Below are 15,178 nucleotides of genomic sequence, written 5' to 3'. Positions count from 1 at the left end.
AACCTACTGAAAGGGAGAAGATATTTTCAATTGAGACATTCAATAAGGATACTTGGGGTTAATAGCCAAAATATTAAAAAAAAATTATGTAAGTCAACACCAAAAAAAAAAAAATCCCATTAAAAAATGAGCCAAGGGGTGCCTGGGTGGCTCAGTTGTTTAAGTGACTGCCTTCGGCTCAGGTCATGATCCTGGAGTCTCAGGATCAAGTCCCACATCAGTTCCCTGCTTGGCAGAGAATCTGCTTCTCTAGCTGACCTGTCTCCTCTCATGCTCTCTCTCTCTCAAATAAATAAATTTAAGAAATCAAATCTTTTTAAAAAAATGGGCAGAAGACCTGAATATATATTTGCCCAAAGAAGACATACAGATGGCTACAGACACATGAAAAGTTGTTCAACATCGCTAATCAGGGAAGTGCAAATCAAAACTACAATGAGATATCACCTCATACCTATTGGAATGGCTAAAATCAAAAGAATAAGAAATAAAGTGTTGATGAAGATGTGGAGAAAGAAGAACTGTGCATGGTTGGTGGGGATGTAAATTAGTAATGCCACTATGGAAAATAGTATGGATGTTCCGTAAAAAAATTCAAATTAGAGGCCAAGTCACTGAGCCACCGCCTTCCTCTTGAGTCCCCTTGCTTCCTAATGCTCGGTTCTCCACACCCCAAACCCCCACCTTCTTCCACCACTGCCTTCCACAGGAATTGTATTGTATGTCTGCTATCCAGAGCCTCCACTCTTTCGACCCCTTTGCTGATGCAAATAAAGGTGATTATCTGCTTCCTCCTGGCACGGGGGCTTATTTCCATATAAGAATTCGACAGAGAAATGGCAGGAAGACCCTTACTACTATCCAAGAGATGGCTGGTGGTTATGATAAAAAGAAACCAACGAAGGTGTATAAGAAGAAATTTGCCCGCAATGGTACTATAGTAGAGCATCCAGAATATGGAGAAGTAATTCAGATACAGGGTGAGCAGCACAAGAACATAACCCAGTTCCTGGTAGAGACTGGACTGGCTAAGGATGACCAGCTGAAGGTTCATGGGTTTTAAGTGCTTTTGGCTCACCAAAGCTTAAGAGAGGATTTCCTTACAATGAGTAAAATTTCCCTTCTGTCCCTTGTCACAAGTTTAAAAAACTTCACAGCTTGTATAATGTAACCTTTTGGGGTCTGCTTTTAACTTGGACTAGTGTAACTTTTTCATGCAATAAACTTCAAAGAGAAATATTGTATGATCCCATAATTCCACTATTGGCTATTTACACAAAGAAACTGAAAACACTAACTGAAAAAGATATATGCACCCCTATGCATATTGCAGCATTATTTACAATAGCCAAAACATAAAAACAGCCTAAGTGTCCATGCAGAGATAAATGGATAAGGAAAATGTGATATATAATAGAATATTATATAATCATAACAAGGATGGCTTCATGTCAGTTGCAACAACATTAATGGACCTAGAGGGTATTCTGTTAGGTGAAATAAGTAAGGCTGAGAAAGACAAACACCATATGATGCCATTTATGAAGCATAAGCAAAACAAAAAACAGAATCATACCTATAAATGCATAAGACAAGGTGATGGTGGCCAGAGGACAAGAGGGTAGATGGCTGGACAAAATGGATGCAGGGAGAAGGTAATACAGGCCTCCAGTTATAGAATGAGCAAGTCATGGGAATAAAAGGCAGAGCATAAGGGACAGTCAGTGATATTGTAATAGTGATGTAACAGAACAGATGGTAACTACATATGTGGTGAACATAGCATAATGAATAAACCTGTAAAATCACTAACTTGCAAACCTGAAATTAATGTGACATTGTATTTCAACTCTATTCAAAATAAAAATTTTAAGTGTAAAAAAAACCACCAGCTGACATCATAGAAATACAAAGGATCACAAGAGATTACTATAAAAAAATTATATACCAACAAGCTGGACAACCTAAAAGAAATTAATAAATTCCTAGTAGTATACAGCCTTCCAAAAAAATCAGGAGGAAATAGAAAATGTGAACAGACCAATTACTAATATGAATTGCATTGGTGATTTATAAACTACCAAGAAATAAAAGTTCATGACCATAATGATTTACATATGAACTGTACCAAACATTTATTTATTTTTAAAGATTTTATTTATTTGACAGAGAGAGAAAGAGAGGACAAGCAGGGGGACCAACAGTCAGAGGGAGGGAGAAACAATCTCCCTGCCTAGCAGAGAGCCCAACATGGGGCTTGATCCTAGGACCCTGGGATCATGACCTGAGCCAAAGGTAGGTGCTTAACTGGCTGAGCCACCCAGATACCCCACTCTACCAAACATTTAAAGAAGACTTAATACACCTATTCTCCTCAAACTACTTCAAAAAATAGAAGAGGAAGGAAAACTTACATTTTATGAGGCTAGCATTACACTGATACTAAAAGTAGACAAAGCCACCAGACACATATAAAAACCACAGGACAATATCCCTGATGAACACAGATACAAAAATCCTTAACAAAATATTAGCAAACAAAATTCAACAGTACACTAAAAGGATCATCCACCACAATCAAATGGGATTTATTCTGGGGATGCAAGCATGGTTCAACATTTGCAAGTCAATCAATATCATATATACATCAACAAAATCAAGGATAAAAATCATATAACCGGGCACCTGGGTGGCTCAGTGGGCTAAGCCTCTGCCTTCGGCTCAGGTCATAATCTCAGTGTCCTGGATCGAGTCCCGCATTGGGCTCTCTGCTTAGCAGGGAGCCTGCTTCTTCCTCTCTCTCTCTCTGCCTGCCTTTCTGCCTACTTGTGATCTCTCTCTGTCAAATAAATAAATAAAAATCTTTTTAAAAAATACTAAAAAAATCATATAACCATCTCAATAGATGCAGAAAAAGAATCTGATAAAATTCAATAACAATTCATGATAAAAAGTCTCAACAAAGTGGATTTAGAGGGAACATACCTCAACATAGTAAAGGCCATATATAAAAAACCCACAGCTAACAACACACTCAATTTCCTCTAAGATCAGGAACAGACAAGGATGTTCACTCTTACCAGTTTTATTTAATATAGTACTGGAAGTGCTAGCCACAGCAATCAGATAAGCCATATATAAAAAACCCACAGCTAACAACACACTCAATTTCTTCTAAGATCAGGAACAGACAAGGATGTTCACTCTTACCAGCTTTATTTAATATAGTACTGGAAGTGCTAGCCACAGCAATCAGATAAGCCAAAGAAATAAGAGCTATCTGTGTTGGTAAAGAGGAAGTTAACTATCAGAATTTGCAGATGACATGATACTGTACAAAGAAAACCTTAATAACCCCATAAAAAAGCTTCTAGAGGCACCTGGGTAGCTCAATGGGTTAAGCCTCTGCTTTCATAATACTGAGTTCAGTAATTACAAAATACAAAATTAATACCCAGAAATCAATAACATTTCTATACACTGGTAATGAAATAGCGGAAAGAAAAATTAAGAAAACAATTCCATTTAAAATTTCACCAAAAATGAATAAACTTAACCCAAAAAGTTGAAATAGCTGTCTTTTAAAAACTATTAAACACTGATAAAAGGAATAAAAGATGACACAAAGAAATGGAAAGATAGTCCATGCTCATGGATTGTAAGAAACAATATTGCTTAAATGTCCATAATACCAAAAGCAATACAGATATTTAATGCAATCCTTATCAAAACACCAACAGGATTTTTCACAAAATTAAATAATGTTAAAGGCTGTATGGAAGCACAAAGTACCCAAAACAGCCAAAGCAATTTTGAGGGGAAAAAAAAAAAAACCATGCTGGAAGTATCACAATCCCAGATTTCACAATATACTACAAAGCTACAATAATCAAAACACTACAGTACTGGCAGAAGAACAGACACACAGATCAAGAGAGCAGAATTAGAACCCAGAAACAAACCCATATGTTTACAGTCAAGTAATATACAACAATGGAAAGAAGAATATACAATGGGGAAAAGGCAGTCTCTTCAACTAATGGTGTTGGGAAAACTGGATAAAGACTGCAAAAAAATGTTCACCATCACTAGTCATCAGGGAGATTCAAATCAAAACCCATTGAGATACCACCTTACACCAGTTAGAATAGCCAAAAATAACAAGACAGTAAATAACATGTATTGGAGAGGATGTGGAGAAAGGGGAACCCTCTTACACTGTTGGTGGGAATGCAAGTTGGTGCAGCCTCTTTGGAGAACAGTGTGGAGATTCCTGGGGTAAATGGAAATAGGATAACATTTCTCTTTCTCTGCTATACTGAGTCTGGCACCTAGGGAAGAATGGCATACACATGCCAAACATTAAAATATTTATGCTGATTCAGTGCCATGGGGCCACATAAAAGGAAGTTACAAAACATTAGCTTAAAATGAATTTTCCTAGGAGAGCATGAATACTGACAGAAGTAAGTAGATGAGACCCGGCAGAAACTCACAGATACCTCCTGAATACTGAAGGGTAAGGTTTGGAGGTGAGGGTGAACTGTGGGAATGACTTTTGTTACCGAATTCAATAGTAATAAAAAACATTCATAGTCAAATCTTAGAAGTTACCCAGTGAAAGCATCAAGGAGGGGACTACAGGTGACCACATCAGCTATTTGGTACAAGTGCAGGGATGTTTGCTAAAGCTTGGGGATCTCAGAAATCATCACATACAGAGAAGAAGAATCTCAACAGGGACGGCATTCCTCACAACTCTCCATTTTTCCATCTCTCTGGTTGCCAAAGCTTTGAAATGTCTATCATCTCATCTTCTAATGTGCTACCTGTGTTCCACCTGCATGTAAGGCCATGTACTGTACTCTCACGGTCAAAGAGGTGATACAGGAGGAATCCTCCTAGCAGGTCAGGGAAAGCCACTTAGAAATGCACAGAGCAATCAATAAAAGTCCAAAATTGAGTTAGTGGAGAGAACACATTAAAAGATGCAATGGAACAGCACAATTTTAAAAGTATTAGTTACAAACCACATAAGTAAAAATTAGCATATGATATTTGGTCACAGTATGGTATAAGGAAATATGATTATAAGAAAGAAGAAATGAGTGACACCTGGGTGGCTCAGTCAGGTGAGCATCCAAGTCTTGGTTTCAGCCCAGGTCATGATCTCAGGGTCCTGGGATTGAGCCCTGCATCGGGCTCCATGCTCAGCAGGGAGTCTGCCTGGAGATTCTTTCTCCCTTTGCCCCTCTCCCACCTCACATACGTATATGCTCGCTCGCTCTCTCTCCTCTCTCTCTCAAATAAATAAATAAATAAATAAATACAAAAAAAGAAATATGAGATGGGATATAAAATAAGGTAAGAAAGAAGGAAGTAGAAATTAAAGGAATGTTAAATATAAAGCTTAATAAGGAAACAAAATTTATTTGGCATGTTAAATGCCTTTATTGGAAACAGTAATGAAGAAACTTGATGCTACAAAATTATTAAAATGGAGGAAAACTTAAGGAGTACTGTCTACTGGTTAGAAAGGAAATATGAAGAGATAAAAATTAGGAGAAATCATAAATCTGAAGGACAGCAGAGATCCAGCAGTGCAGATAATTAAATATCTGAATATCAAATGAAAAGAAATGGAAGAGAAACAGTAACAAAAGATGTAATAAGAGAAAACTTTTCCTACGAAAACAAATACGTGGTTTTTAAATAAAAATGAGAACAAATTGTTTGGAAATTTCCCTAAAATGTATGTTTCACACCTTGGAAAAAAGATCAAGATTACTGACTGTGTTTCATTTTAGGTATTATATTTGATCTAGAATGTACTGTTATATATATATATATGAACTGGCATCAAGGCAAACTTTTATTGGTTGGTGACACCTGTTGATAAAAATGCTTTCATCTTTAAGTATAAACTTCAATTTACCATGTACACAAAAACAATAGGAGCAATAACAATTAGGATCCTGCTTATCTCTGCAGGATTTATGAATAAATAACATAATAAGAAAAAAAAAGCCTCCTTTGTAAAATTCTTTATACTGCTACAGTTCAGTTCATATATTTTTGGCTGATGCTTTAATTCACAACTTGACATCTATCTCACTCTTGTTATTTAACAAGCAACTGAGAAACTGGCAGCAACAAATAAATCATGGTGTGAGATGCAAAACTAACCTAATATACATCCTTTTTATACTATATGTATCTAGAGAGGAACATCCCAATGTTAAAAATATTCTGCTCAGCAAAAAGATTAGGGGAAATTTGCCATTTGGGTTACTTTCGTCCTTGCCTCTACTGGTAACAAAGAGGCACTGGGATCATTGTTTAAGTGTCTCTGCTCCATAAAGCTGGTCTGTGAATGGGTCAGAAAATACAATAAATACTAGTTTAATTTGTTTGGTTAAATTAGGAGCTGTCTGGATAAACTAATTAACCATACAGATTTTTTTTCTTTTTGAGAGAGATGGAGGGAGGGGACAGGGGCACAGGGAGAGAGAAAATCTTAAGCAGGTTCCATGCCCACTGTGGAGCCCAATATAGGGCTCCATCTCATGACCTTGAGATCATGGCCTGAGGTGAAACCAAGAGTTGGACACCTAACTGAGCCACCCAAGCACCCCCAGATTAAAAAGAAAAAAAAAAAGACAGGTTCTTGGGATGCCTGGGTAGCTCAGTCAGTTAAGCCTCTGCCTTTGGCTCAAGATATCATCTCAGGGTCCTGGGATCAAGCCCTGCTTTGGGCTCGCTGCTCAGTGGTGAGTCTGCTTCTCCCTCTCTCTCTGCCCCTCACCCTGCTCATGCTCTCTCTTGCTCTCGCTCTCTAATAAATAAATAAAATATTTTTAAAAAATAAAAAAGATTTTGAAAAGACAGATTTTTTTTGTTTTCAGTGCTGTGGTAAAAATTAACCCCTAATTCTTACTTCTTACTGTCTTGAAACAACAAATGTTTACTTTTCATTGATGCATTGATGCTATGCTTTTTATTTTTTAATTTTTTAAGTTTTTACTTAAATACCAGTTAGTGAACATGCAGTGTAATATCAGCTTCAGGTGTCCAATATAGTGATTCAGCACTTCCATCCATCAGCTGGTGCTCATCAGGATGCGTGCTCTCCTTCATCCCCACCACCTGTCCATCCACCCGCCCCCCCCACCTCCCTTCTGGTAACCTGCAGTGTGTTCTTCAGAATTAAGAGTCTGTTGGTTTTCCTCTCTTTTTTTTTTTGCCCCTATGTTTGTTCTGTTTCTTAAATTCCACATGATTTAGATCATATGGTATATGTCTTTTCTTGACTGACTTTTTTCACTTAATGTAATACTCTCTAGCTCTATCCATGTTGTTGAAAACGGCAGGATTTCATTCTTTTTATGCTGAGTAATATCCCATTGTGTATATGTGTGTGTGTATGTGTGTGTGTGTATATATATGTGTGTGTATGTGTATGTGTGATACACACACATATACATACACTACTTTTTTATCCATTCATCAGTCAATGGACAATTGGGCTCTTTCCATAATTTGGCTATTGTTGATAATACTACTATAAACCTTGGAATGCATGTACCTCTTTGAATTAATATCATTGAATTATTATTTTTGTACCCTTTGGGTAAATACGTGGTAAAGCAATTGTTGAATAATAGGGTAGTTTTAGCTGTGGTGGCTCCGGCTGTTCTCCATATGCCTTCATTCCAGGATCTCTTCTCAAGGATCAATCCCTATATTGAACATCTATTTCTCAGGGACCCCCGGGGAGCTCAGTCAACTAAGCATCTGTGTTCGGCTCTGGTCATGATTCCAGGGTCCTGGGATTGAGCCCTGCATTGGGTTCTTTGCTCTTCGGGGAGTCTGCTTCTCCCTCTCTCTCTGCCTTCCTCTCCCTCTGTTTGTGTTCTCTGTCAAATAAATAAATAAAATCTTGAAAAAAAGAACATGTATTTCTCATTTCACCGGGAAAAAGAAAGCATGAAACACACAAAATCTTTCTTTCTGCTTCTTCTCAGTTGTAATGTGTAACTAGCCCACTGACATTATATTGGACAAAACAAGACATTCCATCACTGGGGAAGAGACATACACTCTTCTTATGGGGCATTTCTGAACATCTCAAGACAAGGAGCAGGGATGTAAAATTCTCTTATAAAAAGGAGTAACTGTGAAATTTACCACACATGGCAAAATTAAGTGCTAGAAAGCACGAAAATCATAATGTAGGAAACGAGAAGAGAAAGATCAAACTCTCCTGAAAAATAATACACCGGATAAGAAAACTATCCATTTTCTACAGAATGGCAGGGAAAACAGTAAAGTTAGAAATATTAAAGGAATTGGTAAATCTCTGCCATAAAAATGTTAGCCAAAATAAAACAGAGAGTCATACTGATTAGTCACTAGACAGAAAAACAGTTGTCCAAAAGACAGGCAATTAAGTCTAATATCTATTTTTAATAATAATTACTTGTAAACTAGGAATAGAAGATACTACTACAGCATGATAAAGTTTTTATTTGTCCCTAACATGGAGCTAACACCATATAAAATACTAAATAGAAAGGCAATCCCACAAAGGTCAGGAATGAGATAAGAATGCCTTCTATCCCTATTTTACTGCAATTTTTTTCTGGAGTATTTATCCAGTGTTATACTGAAGGGGGAAAAATGAAGTATAAATACTAGAAAGGAAGAGGAAAATCACTATTTGAAGAAAATATCTCCACAGAAATTTAAGGATAAAAACTTGAAAAACCCTTAGAGTAAAAGTAAATCTTGGGGCACCTGGGTGTCTGAACTTCAGCTCAGGTCACGACCCCAGGGTCCTGAGATCAAATCTTGCATTAGGCTCCCCACTCCACAGGGAGTCTGCTTCTCCCTCTGCCCCTCCTCCCCCTCTTTCTTTCAATCTCTCTCTCTCTTCTAAATAAAGAAAATTTTAAAAAATAAATCTAAATAAAACATCTGGTTACAAAATAATAATATAAAATGAATACTACTGGGGCACCTGGGTGGCTCAGTGGGTTAAAGCCTCTGCCTTTGGCTCAGGTCATGATCCCAGGGTCCTGGAATCGAGCCCCACATTGGGCTCTCTGCTCAGCAGGGAGCCTGATTCCCTTCCTCTCTCTCTGCCTGCCTCTCTGCCTACTTGTGATCTCTGTCAAATAAATAAATAAAATCTTTTAAAAAGTGAATACTACTTCTATAAAACAATATTAGTCAACATATAATAGTAAAACAAGATCCTTTACTAACAACATTGTCTGAGTACCTCCTGTGTCCTCAGCCACCCTCCTAAGCAAGCATCCAAAGTGTAATTTGTCATGTCAATGCATGTCAAAATTTATATGCATTCATTTCCCAGCCATAGAAAATTGATCACAGTTTAGCTTCTGACCCAGAAGTAGCCATGCATAGGGCAACCAGGAGCCCGCGGCCTGCCTAAATGAGGTGATCTTTATTTCTTATCTCTGATCCAATCAAATCCTCTTCATTGATAAGAACACACTTTGGGACATAATCACTAGAACATCTCAGAGGCTGAGACACAAAACAGGGAGAAGGGAATTAGTGTAAGCCAAAAGACAGGAATGGGTTTGATCAGGAGAGGAAAAGCAGAGAAGACAATGAGAGGGGGAGAGTAAGATTTAGGCAGAGAAGGCAAGAGGAAGGAGTTGAGTCACAGAAAAGGTGCACCAGGAAAGTTGTTCTGTCATTCTCCCTGGTCACTATTCTTGTTATATTATGGCCTAACTGGAAAAACTGTGGAAATGTAAAAATGGAAGTACAAACAAAAGGCATTTTGAATGTAGAATTGTGTCTTTCAACCTAATCTCATCAAACACAGATGCCATTTGCAATAGCAAAAAAAATATTAAAAACCAAGTACAATATCTATCAATGAAAGACAAACAAAAATAAAAATATTTTAAAGCAAGAAAAATTACACAAATGGAGAATCACATATCAAGGCAAAAAATTTAATAGTTAATGATGTCAACTGGACAAAAACCAATTTATGAATTTAAAATGCAATTTAAAAAAATCTGAATATAGTTGACACACAATGTTACATTAATTTCAGGTATACAACTTACTGATTTGACAATTTTACATATTATGCCATGCTCACTAAGAGTGCCCAAGAGTGTCACTATGATCTGTCCTCTTACAACACTATTACAGTATCAATGATTATATCCTTTATGTTCTGCTTTTTTTCCCATCAGTTACTCATTCCATAACTGGATACCTGTATCTCCTATTCCTTTGCTCAACCACCCATTCTTCGCTCTGGCAACCATCAGTTTGCTCTCTATATTTATAGTTCTGGTTTTGTTTTTTGTTTATTTATTATTTTAGGTTACATTTAGATGTGGAATCATATGGTATTTGTCCTTCTCAACCTGACTTATTTCAGTTAGCATAATACCTTCTAGGTCCACCTAGGTTTTTTCAAATGGCACAATCTCATCCTTCTATGACTGTGTAATATTCCATTGTGTATCTATAACACATTTTCTTTATCCATTTGTCTATCAATGAGACACATTGCCTCCATGTCTTGACTATGTAAATAATGCTGCAATAAAAACAGGGTTGCATTTATCATTTTGAGTTAGTGTTTTCATTTTCCCCAGGCAAATATCCAATAAGGGAATTGTTGGATAATACAGTATTTCTATTTTTTTAAAAAGATTTTATTTATTTATTTATTTAAGAAAGAGAGAGAGAGGAGGAGAGAGAGTATGAACACAGTGGGGAGGGACAGGGAGAGGAATGAGCAGACTCTATGCTTAGTGAGGAGCATGACGTGGGGCTTGATCTTATGACCTGAGATCATAACATGAGCTGAAACCAAATTTGGCCACCCAAAAACTAAGCAACCCCGTCGCCCCTCTATTTTTAATTTTTTGAGGAACTTAAATTGAAATACCAATGAGGTATTTAGAAACTTGACAAAACCCTTTTAAATTTCCTCTGTAAAATTCAAATAGATGAGCTCCTTCCAGGAATTTTTATTAAAGAAATACTCAGATGCAAGACATATGTATGAGGAGATTAATCATGGTAGACACTATAATAGTGCAATCTGAAAACATCTAGTGCATATAAATAGATTATGGTAGATTCATATTAGGGAAAAGAGCTAAATCATTAAAATGCTACCAAAAAATACTGTTACATGTGAATATGTTCATGATGTCTTTTTTTTCAAGATTTTATTTATTTATTTGACAGAGATTACAATTAGGCAGAGAGGCAGGCAGAGAGAGGAGGAAGCAGGCTCTCCACTGAGCAGAGAGCCCAACTCGGGGTTCGATCCCAGGACCCCAGGACCACGACCCGAGCTGAAGGCAGAGGCTTCAACCCACTGAGCCACCCAGGAGCCCCATATTTTATTTTTATTTTTTTTTAAGATTTTTATTTATTTATTTGAGAGAGAGACAGTGAGAGAGAGCATGAGAAGTGAGAAGGTCAGCTCCCATGGAGCTGGGAGCCTGATGCGGGACTCAATCCCTGGACTCCAGCACCGTGACCTGAGCCAAAGGCAGTTGCTTAACCAACTGAGCCACCCAGGCACCCCCCATATTTTAAATGAAAATTAAAGAGGTCTATATATTAAGCACACATTTAAAAAGAACTATCTACCTTAGTGAATAGATATCACACTTAAATTGGTAGTCTAAAGCATTAAAACTAGTAATGAGATTGTAGGTATTTTTCCTTTTATAATTTGCATATTTTGAATTTTCTAAAATGTCTCCAGTGAAAATGTATTTTTATAATAAAACAATAAATGCTATTATGCTATATAAAAAGAGAAATCAGCCGCAAGGGCCTGAAACAGAGCAAGGCAAATAGTACATCCAAATATTGTAGAATGAATGAATAAGTGGCCAAATAAGAAAAAAAAAAGACATTTGTGTTGATACACAGTGAAGTTTATTCTACCAATAAAATAACATCTAAAATAACAATAATTTACCAGTAACATGAATGCAAGACAGTCAGTTAAGTGAAATAAAATAAAAATCTCAGCAATAAATTCAAGTACATAAAATAATTTACTATGTGATACATGTGAAATTAGCTGTGACAATAGTCATTGAAGAAGGAGGCCACTACTCCATAAGTTGTTTTCAGACAACTAGTTAAAATTGGGGGTGAGAGGATTAAAAAAAAGAACTCTACATCCCATGTCATAAAGCATCTGAAATAAATTTAGCAGGAAAAGACAGATAAAGAATATTTTTAACAGTTTTAACCACCTTAATGCATAACTGTTTAATTTTTTTGGAAAAAAATACTATTTATAAAAATTGGTTATTGGTTTTAGGACATGAATAAACAACACACTGGAGAAATACAGGTAGATAATAATATTATTAAATGTAACTAAACCAAAAGAACATAAATTGTAACAATGATACTTAATTTATGCCTCTGAAAGATTTTTAAAAAATAGTAATGCTATTATTTGGGTGAATCATTTGTGGGATTAAAACAGCTATATTTTTCTGAGCGGTAATTGGTCTGTGTGTACCAGAGCTTTAAGTGTGACCTAATGATTCAAGTTCTAGGACTTTGAAAGAATCAAAGATTTAAACCAAGATTTATGTAGAAGTATGTTCATTATGGTGCTACTTGTAATACCAAAATACTGAAAACAGCATAATGAACATATAAATTCATCTAATAAATTATTTATATGATATGCACTACTTTAAGATCACATTTTTGAAGAGAATTAAATAGAGTAAAATGTTCAGAATGGCTAAAGTCAAAAACAGAAGAAATAACAAATGTTGGCCAGAAGAGGTGTAGAAAAAAGAACCCTAATGCACGGTTGGTGGGAATTCAATTTCATGAAGCCATGGTGGAAAATAGTATGGAGGTTCCTTGAAAATTTAAAAACAGAGTTACCATAAGATCTGGTAATACCACTACTGGGTGTTAATCCAAAGAAAATGAAAACATTAATTCAAAAAAGATATGGAAGTGGCCCAAGTATCCAACAGCAGATGAATGGATAAAAAAGAGACAGTATATGATCTCACTCATATGTGGAGTTTAAGAAAGAAAATAAATGAACACATGGAAGGGGGAAAAGAAGAAAAGAGAGAGGGAAACAAACCATAAGAGGCTCTTAATGACAAAGAACAAGCTGAGGGTTGATGGAGAGAGTTGGGTGGGGGATGGGCTAGATGGGTGATGGAGATTAAAGAAGACTGTTGTGATGAGCCCTAGGTGTTGTTTGCAAGTGATGAATCACTAAATTCTACTCCAGAAACCAATATTGTATGTTAACGAACTAAAATTTAAATTAAAAAAAAAGATAAGATGGGGTGCCTTGGTGGCTCAATCTGTTAAGCTTCCAACTCTTTGTTTTGGCACAGGTCATGATCTCAAAGTCATGAGATTAAGCCCCATATCGAACTCCATGCTCAGTGCATGGAGTCTGCTTGAGACTCTCTCTGCCTCTGGGGTACCTGGGTGGCTCAGTCAGTTAAGCACATGGCTCTTGATTTAGGCTCCAGTCATGATCTCAGGATCCTGGGATTGAGCCCCAAGTTGGGTTCTTCATTGGGCAGGGAGTCTGCTTAGGGATTTCTCTCCCTCTCCCTCTGTCCCTCTCTCCATTTGTTTGTTCTCTCTCTCCCCCGCTCCTTCCCTCAAAAAATAAATATTTAAAAAAAGACTCTCTCTCCCTCTGCCCCACTCCCTGTGCACTCTCTCTCTTTAAAATAAATAAATAAATCTCTATAAAGAAGAGACATGGTATTTATTTATAATCAGATATTACTCAGGGATTAAAAAAAAGAATAAAATCTTGTCATTTGCAGTATCATGGATGGGCCTAAAAGGTATTGTTCTAAGTGAAACAAGTCAGAGAAGACAAACGTCATATGATTTCACTCATAAGCAGAATTTTAAAAAAAATGAGCAAAGAAAAAAGAGATAAACAAAAGACCAGGCTCTTAAATACAGAGAACAAATGGGTGGTTGCTAGAAGGGAAGTGGGTGGGGAGACAGGTGAAACAGATAAAGTGCATTAAGAGTACACTTAACAGGAATTAAGACTACAATTAAAAGCACCAAGAAATAAATAGAATTGTTTAATCATTATATTGTACACCTAAGACTAATATAACACTGTGTTAATTGTATTCAAATTTTTAAAAATTAAAAAATAAATGGAGTGTAAGGACCTATTTAGCCAGAGCACTTCCATCCGTTAAACAATAACCTTGTTGTTTAACCCTTAAGCTGTCCCTGCTCCCCTTCCCCCAGAGGACTTACTTAAAAACAAGTCCCAGAAACCAGCCCCAGGTAACAAAGCCCAAATACAAGGGTGGGTCAGGCCAGGTGGAGACATCCGATCAGTGGGGGCGCTGTCTCCCTAGTATGGGTCCCGCCCTCTGGGCACCTTTTGGGTGCCAATTCTGACCAAGGTGATAGGCTAATTCAAATATCTACTAGGTAAATTGTAATTCAGTTGGTCACTTATGTATGACCTAGTGACTGTGCAGCTTTCTGTGTGTTACAATCTCATTGGCCACCTGTGTGTGGCCAGGCCCAACCACATGACTGTTGCCCTTAAAAGCTAGTCTGTGAAGCAGAGAAAGGTCACCCTCTCTGTAAGTGGCACGGCCCCTAATGTTCGGTCTGACTCTTGTTGCTTGGCGCAGAATAAAGCTTTGTTTGACCTTCACTTTATATCAGTCTTGCTCCTTTAATCACGGACCCATTATTGGGGGACCTAAGAGGAGTAAAATGTGTCAACACTATACTATCAGATATGATCTTTAGATTACAATATAGTATCTATAATATGAACCCAATTTCTGTAAGAAAAATAATTTGTGGGGCACCTGGGTGGCTCAGTGGGTTAAAGCCTCTGCCTTTGGCTCAGGTCATGATCCCAGGGTTCTGAAATTGAGCCCCGAATAGGGCTTCTCTGCTCAACAGGGAGCCTGCCTCCCCCCTCTCTCTGCCTGCCTCTCTGCCTACTTGTGATCTCTGTCAAATAAATAAATAAAATCTTAAGAAAAAAAGAAAAATATTTTGTTTGTGCCTAAGAAAAATCTGTGAAAGAAACTAGATATCAAAATGTTAATTATTAACTCTAACTGGTGGGGCTACAGGAGTTTGTTTTTGTTTT

At 37.0% G+C, this 15,178-nt stretch overlaps 1 protein-coding gene across 1 annotated transcript; it reads left to right on the top strand.

Moving 5' to 3' along the window:
* Positions 1-721: 721 nt before the first annotated feature.
* Positions 722-1,224, top strand: LOC116583064 (eukaryotic translation initiation factor 1-like). The gene has a single exon (XM_032331028.1). The coding sequence runs from the start codon at positions 722-724 to the stop codon at positions 1,061-1,063; it is 342 nt and encodes a 113-aa protein (XP_032186919.1). The 3' UTR covers positions 1,064-1,224.
* Positions 1,225-15,178: the final 13,954 nt, after the last annotated feature.

The sequence above is a fragment of the Mustela erminea genome, chromosome X (assembly GCF_009829155.1).
Source record: "Mustela erminea isolate mMusErm1 chromosome X, mMusErm1.Pri, whole genome shotgun sequence".
Taxonomy (NCBI): domain Eukaryota; kingdom Metazoa; phylum Chordata; class Mammalia; order Carnivora; family Mustelidae; genus Mustela; species Mustela erminea.
The sequence above is the reverse complement of the archived record's forward strand: the minus strand, read 5'-3'. Positions and strand labels throughout refer to the sequence as shown.

Excerpts from the sequence above, each read along its gene's own strand:
- LOC116583064 (XM_032331028.1), top strand. The coding sequence starts at position 722 with ATGTCTGCTATCCAGAGCCTCCACTCTTTCGACCCCTTTGCTGATGCA.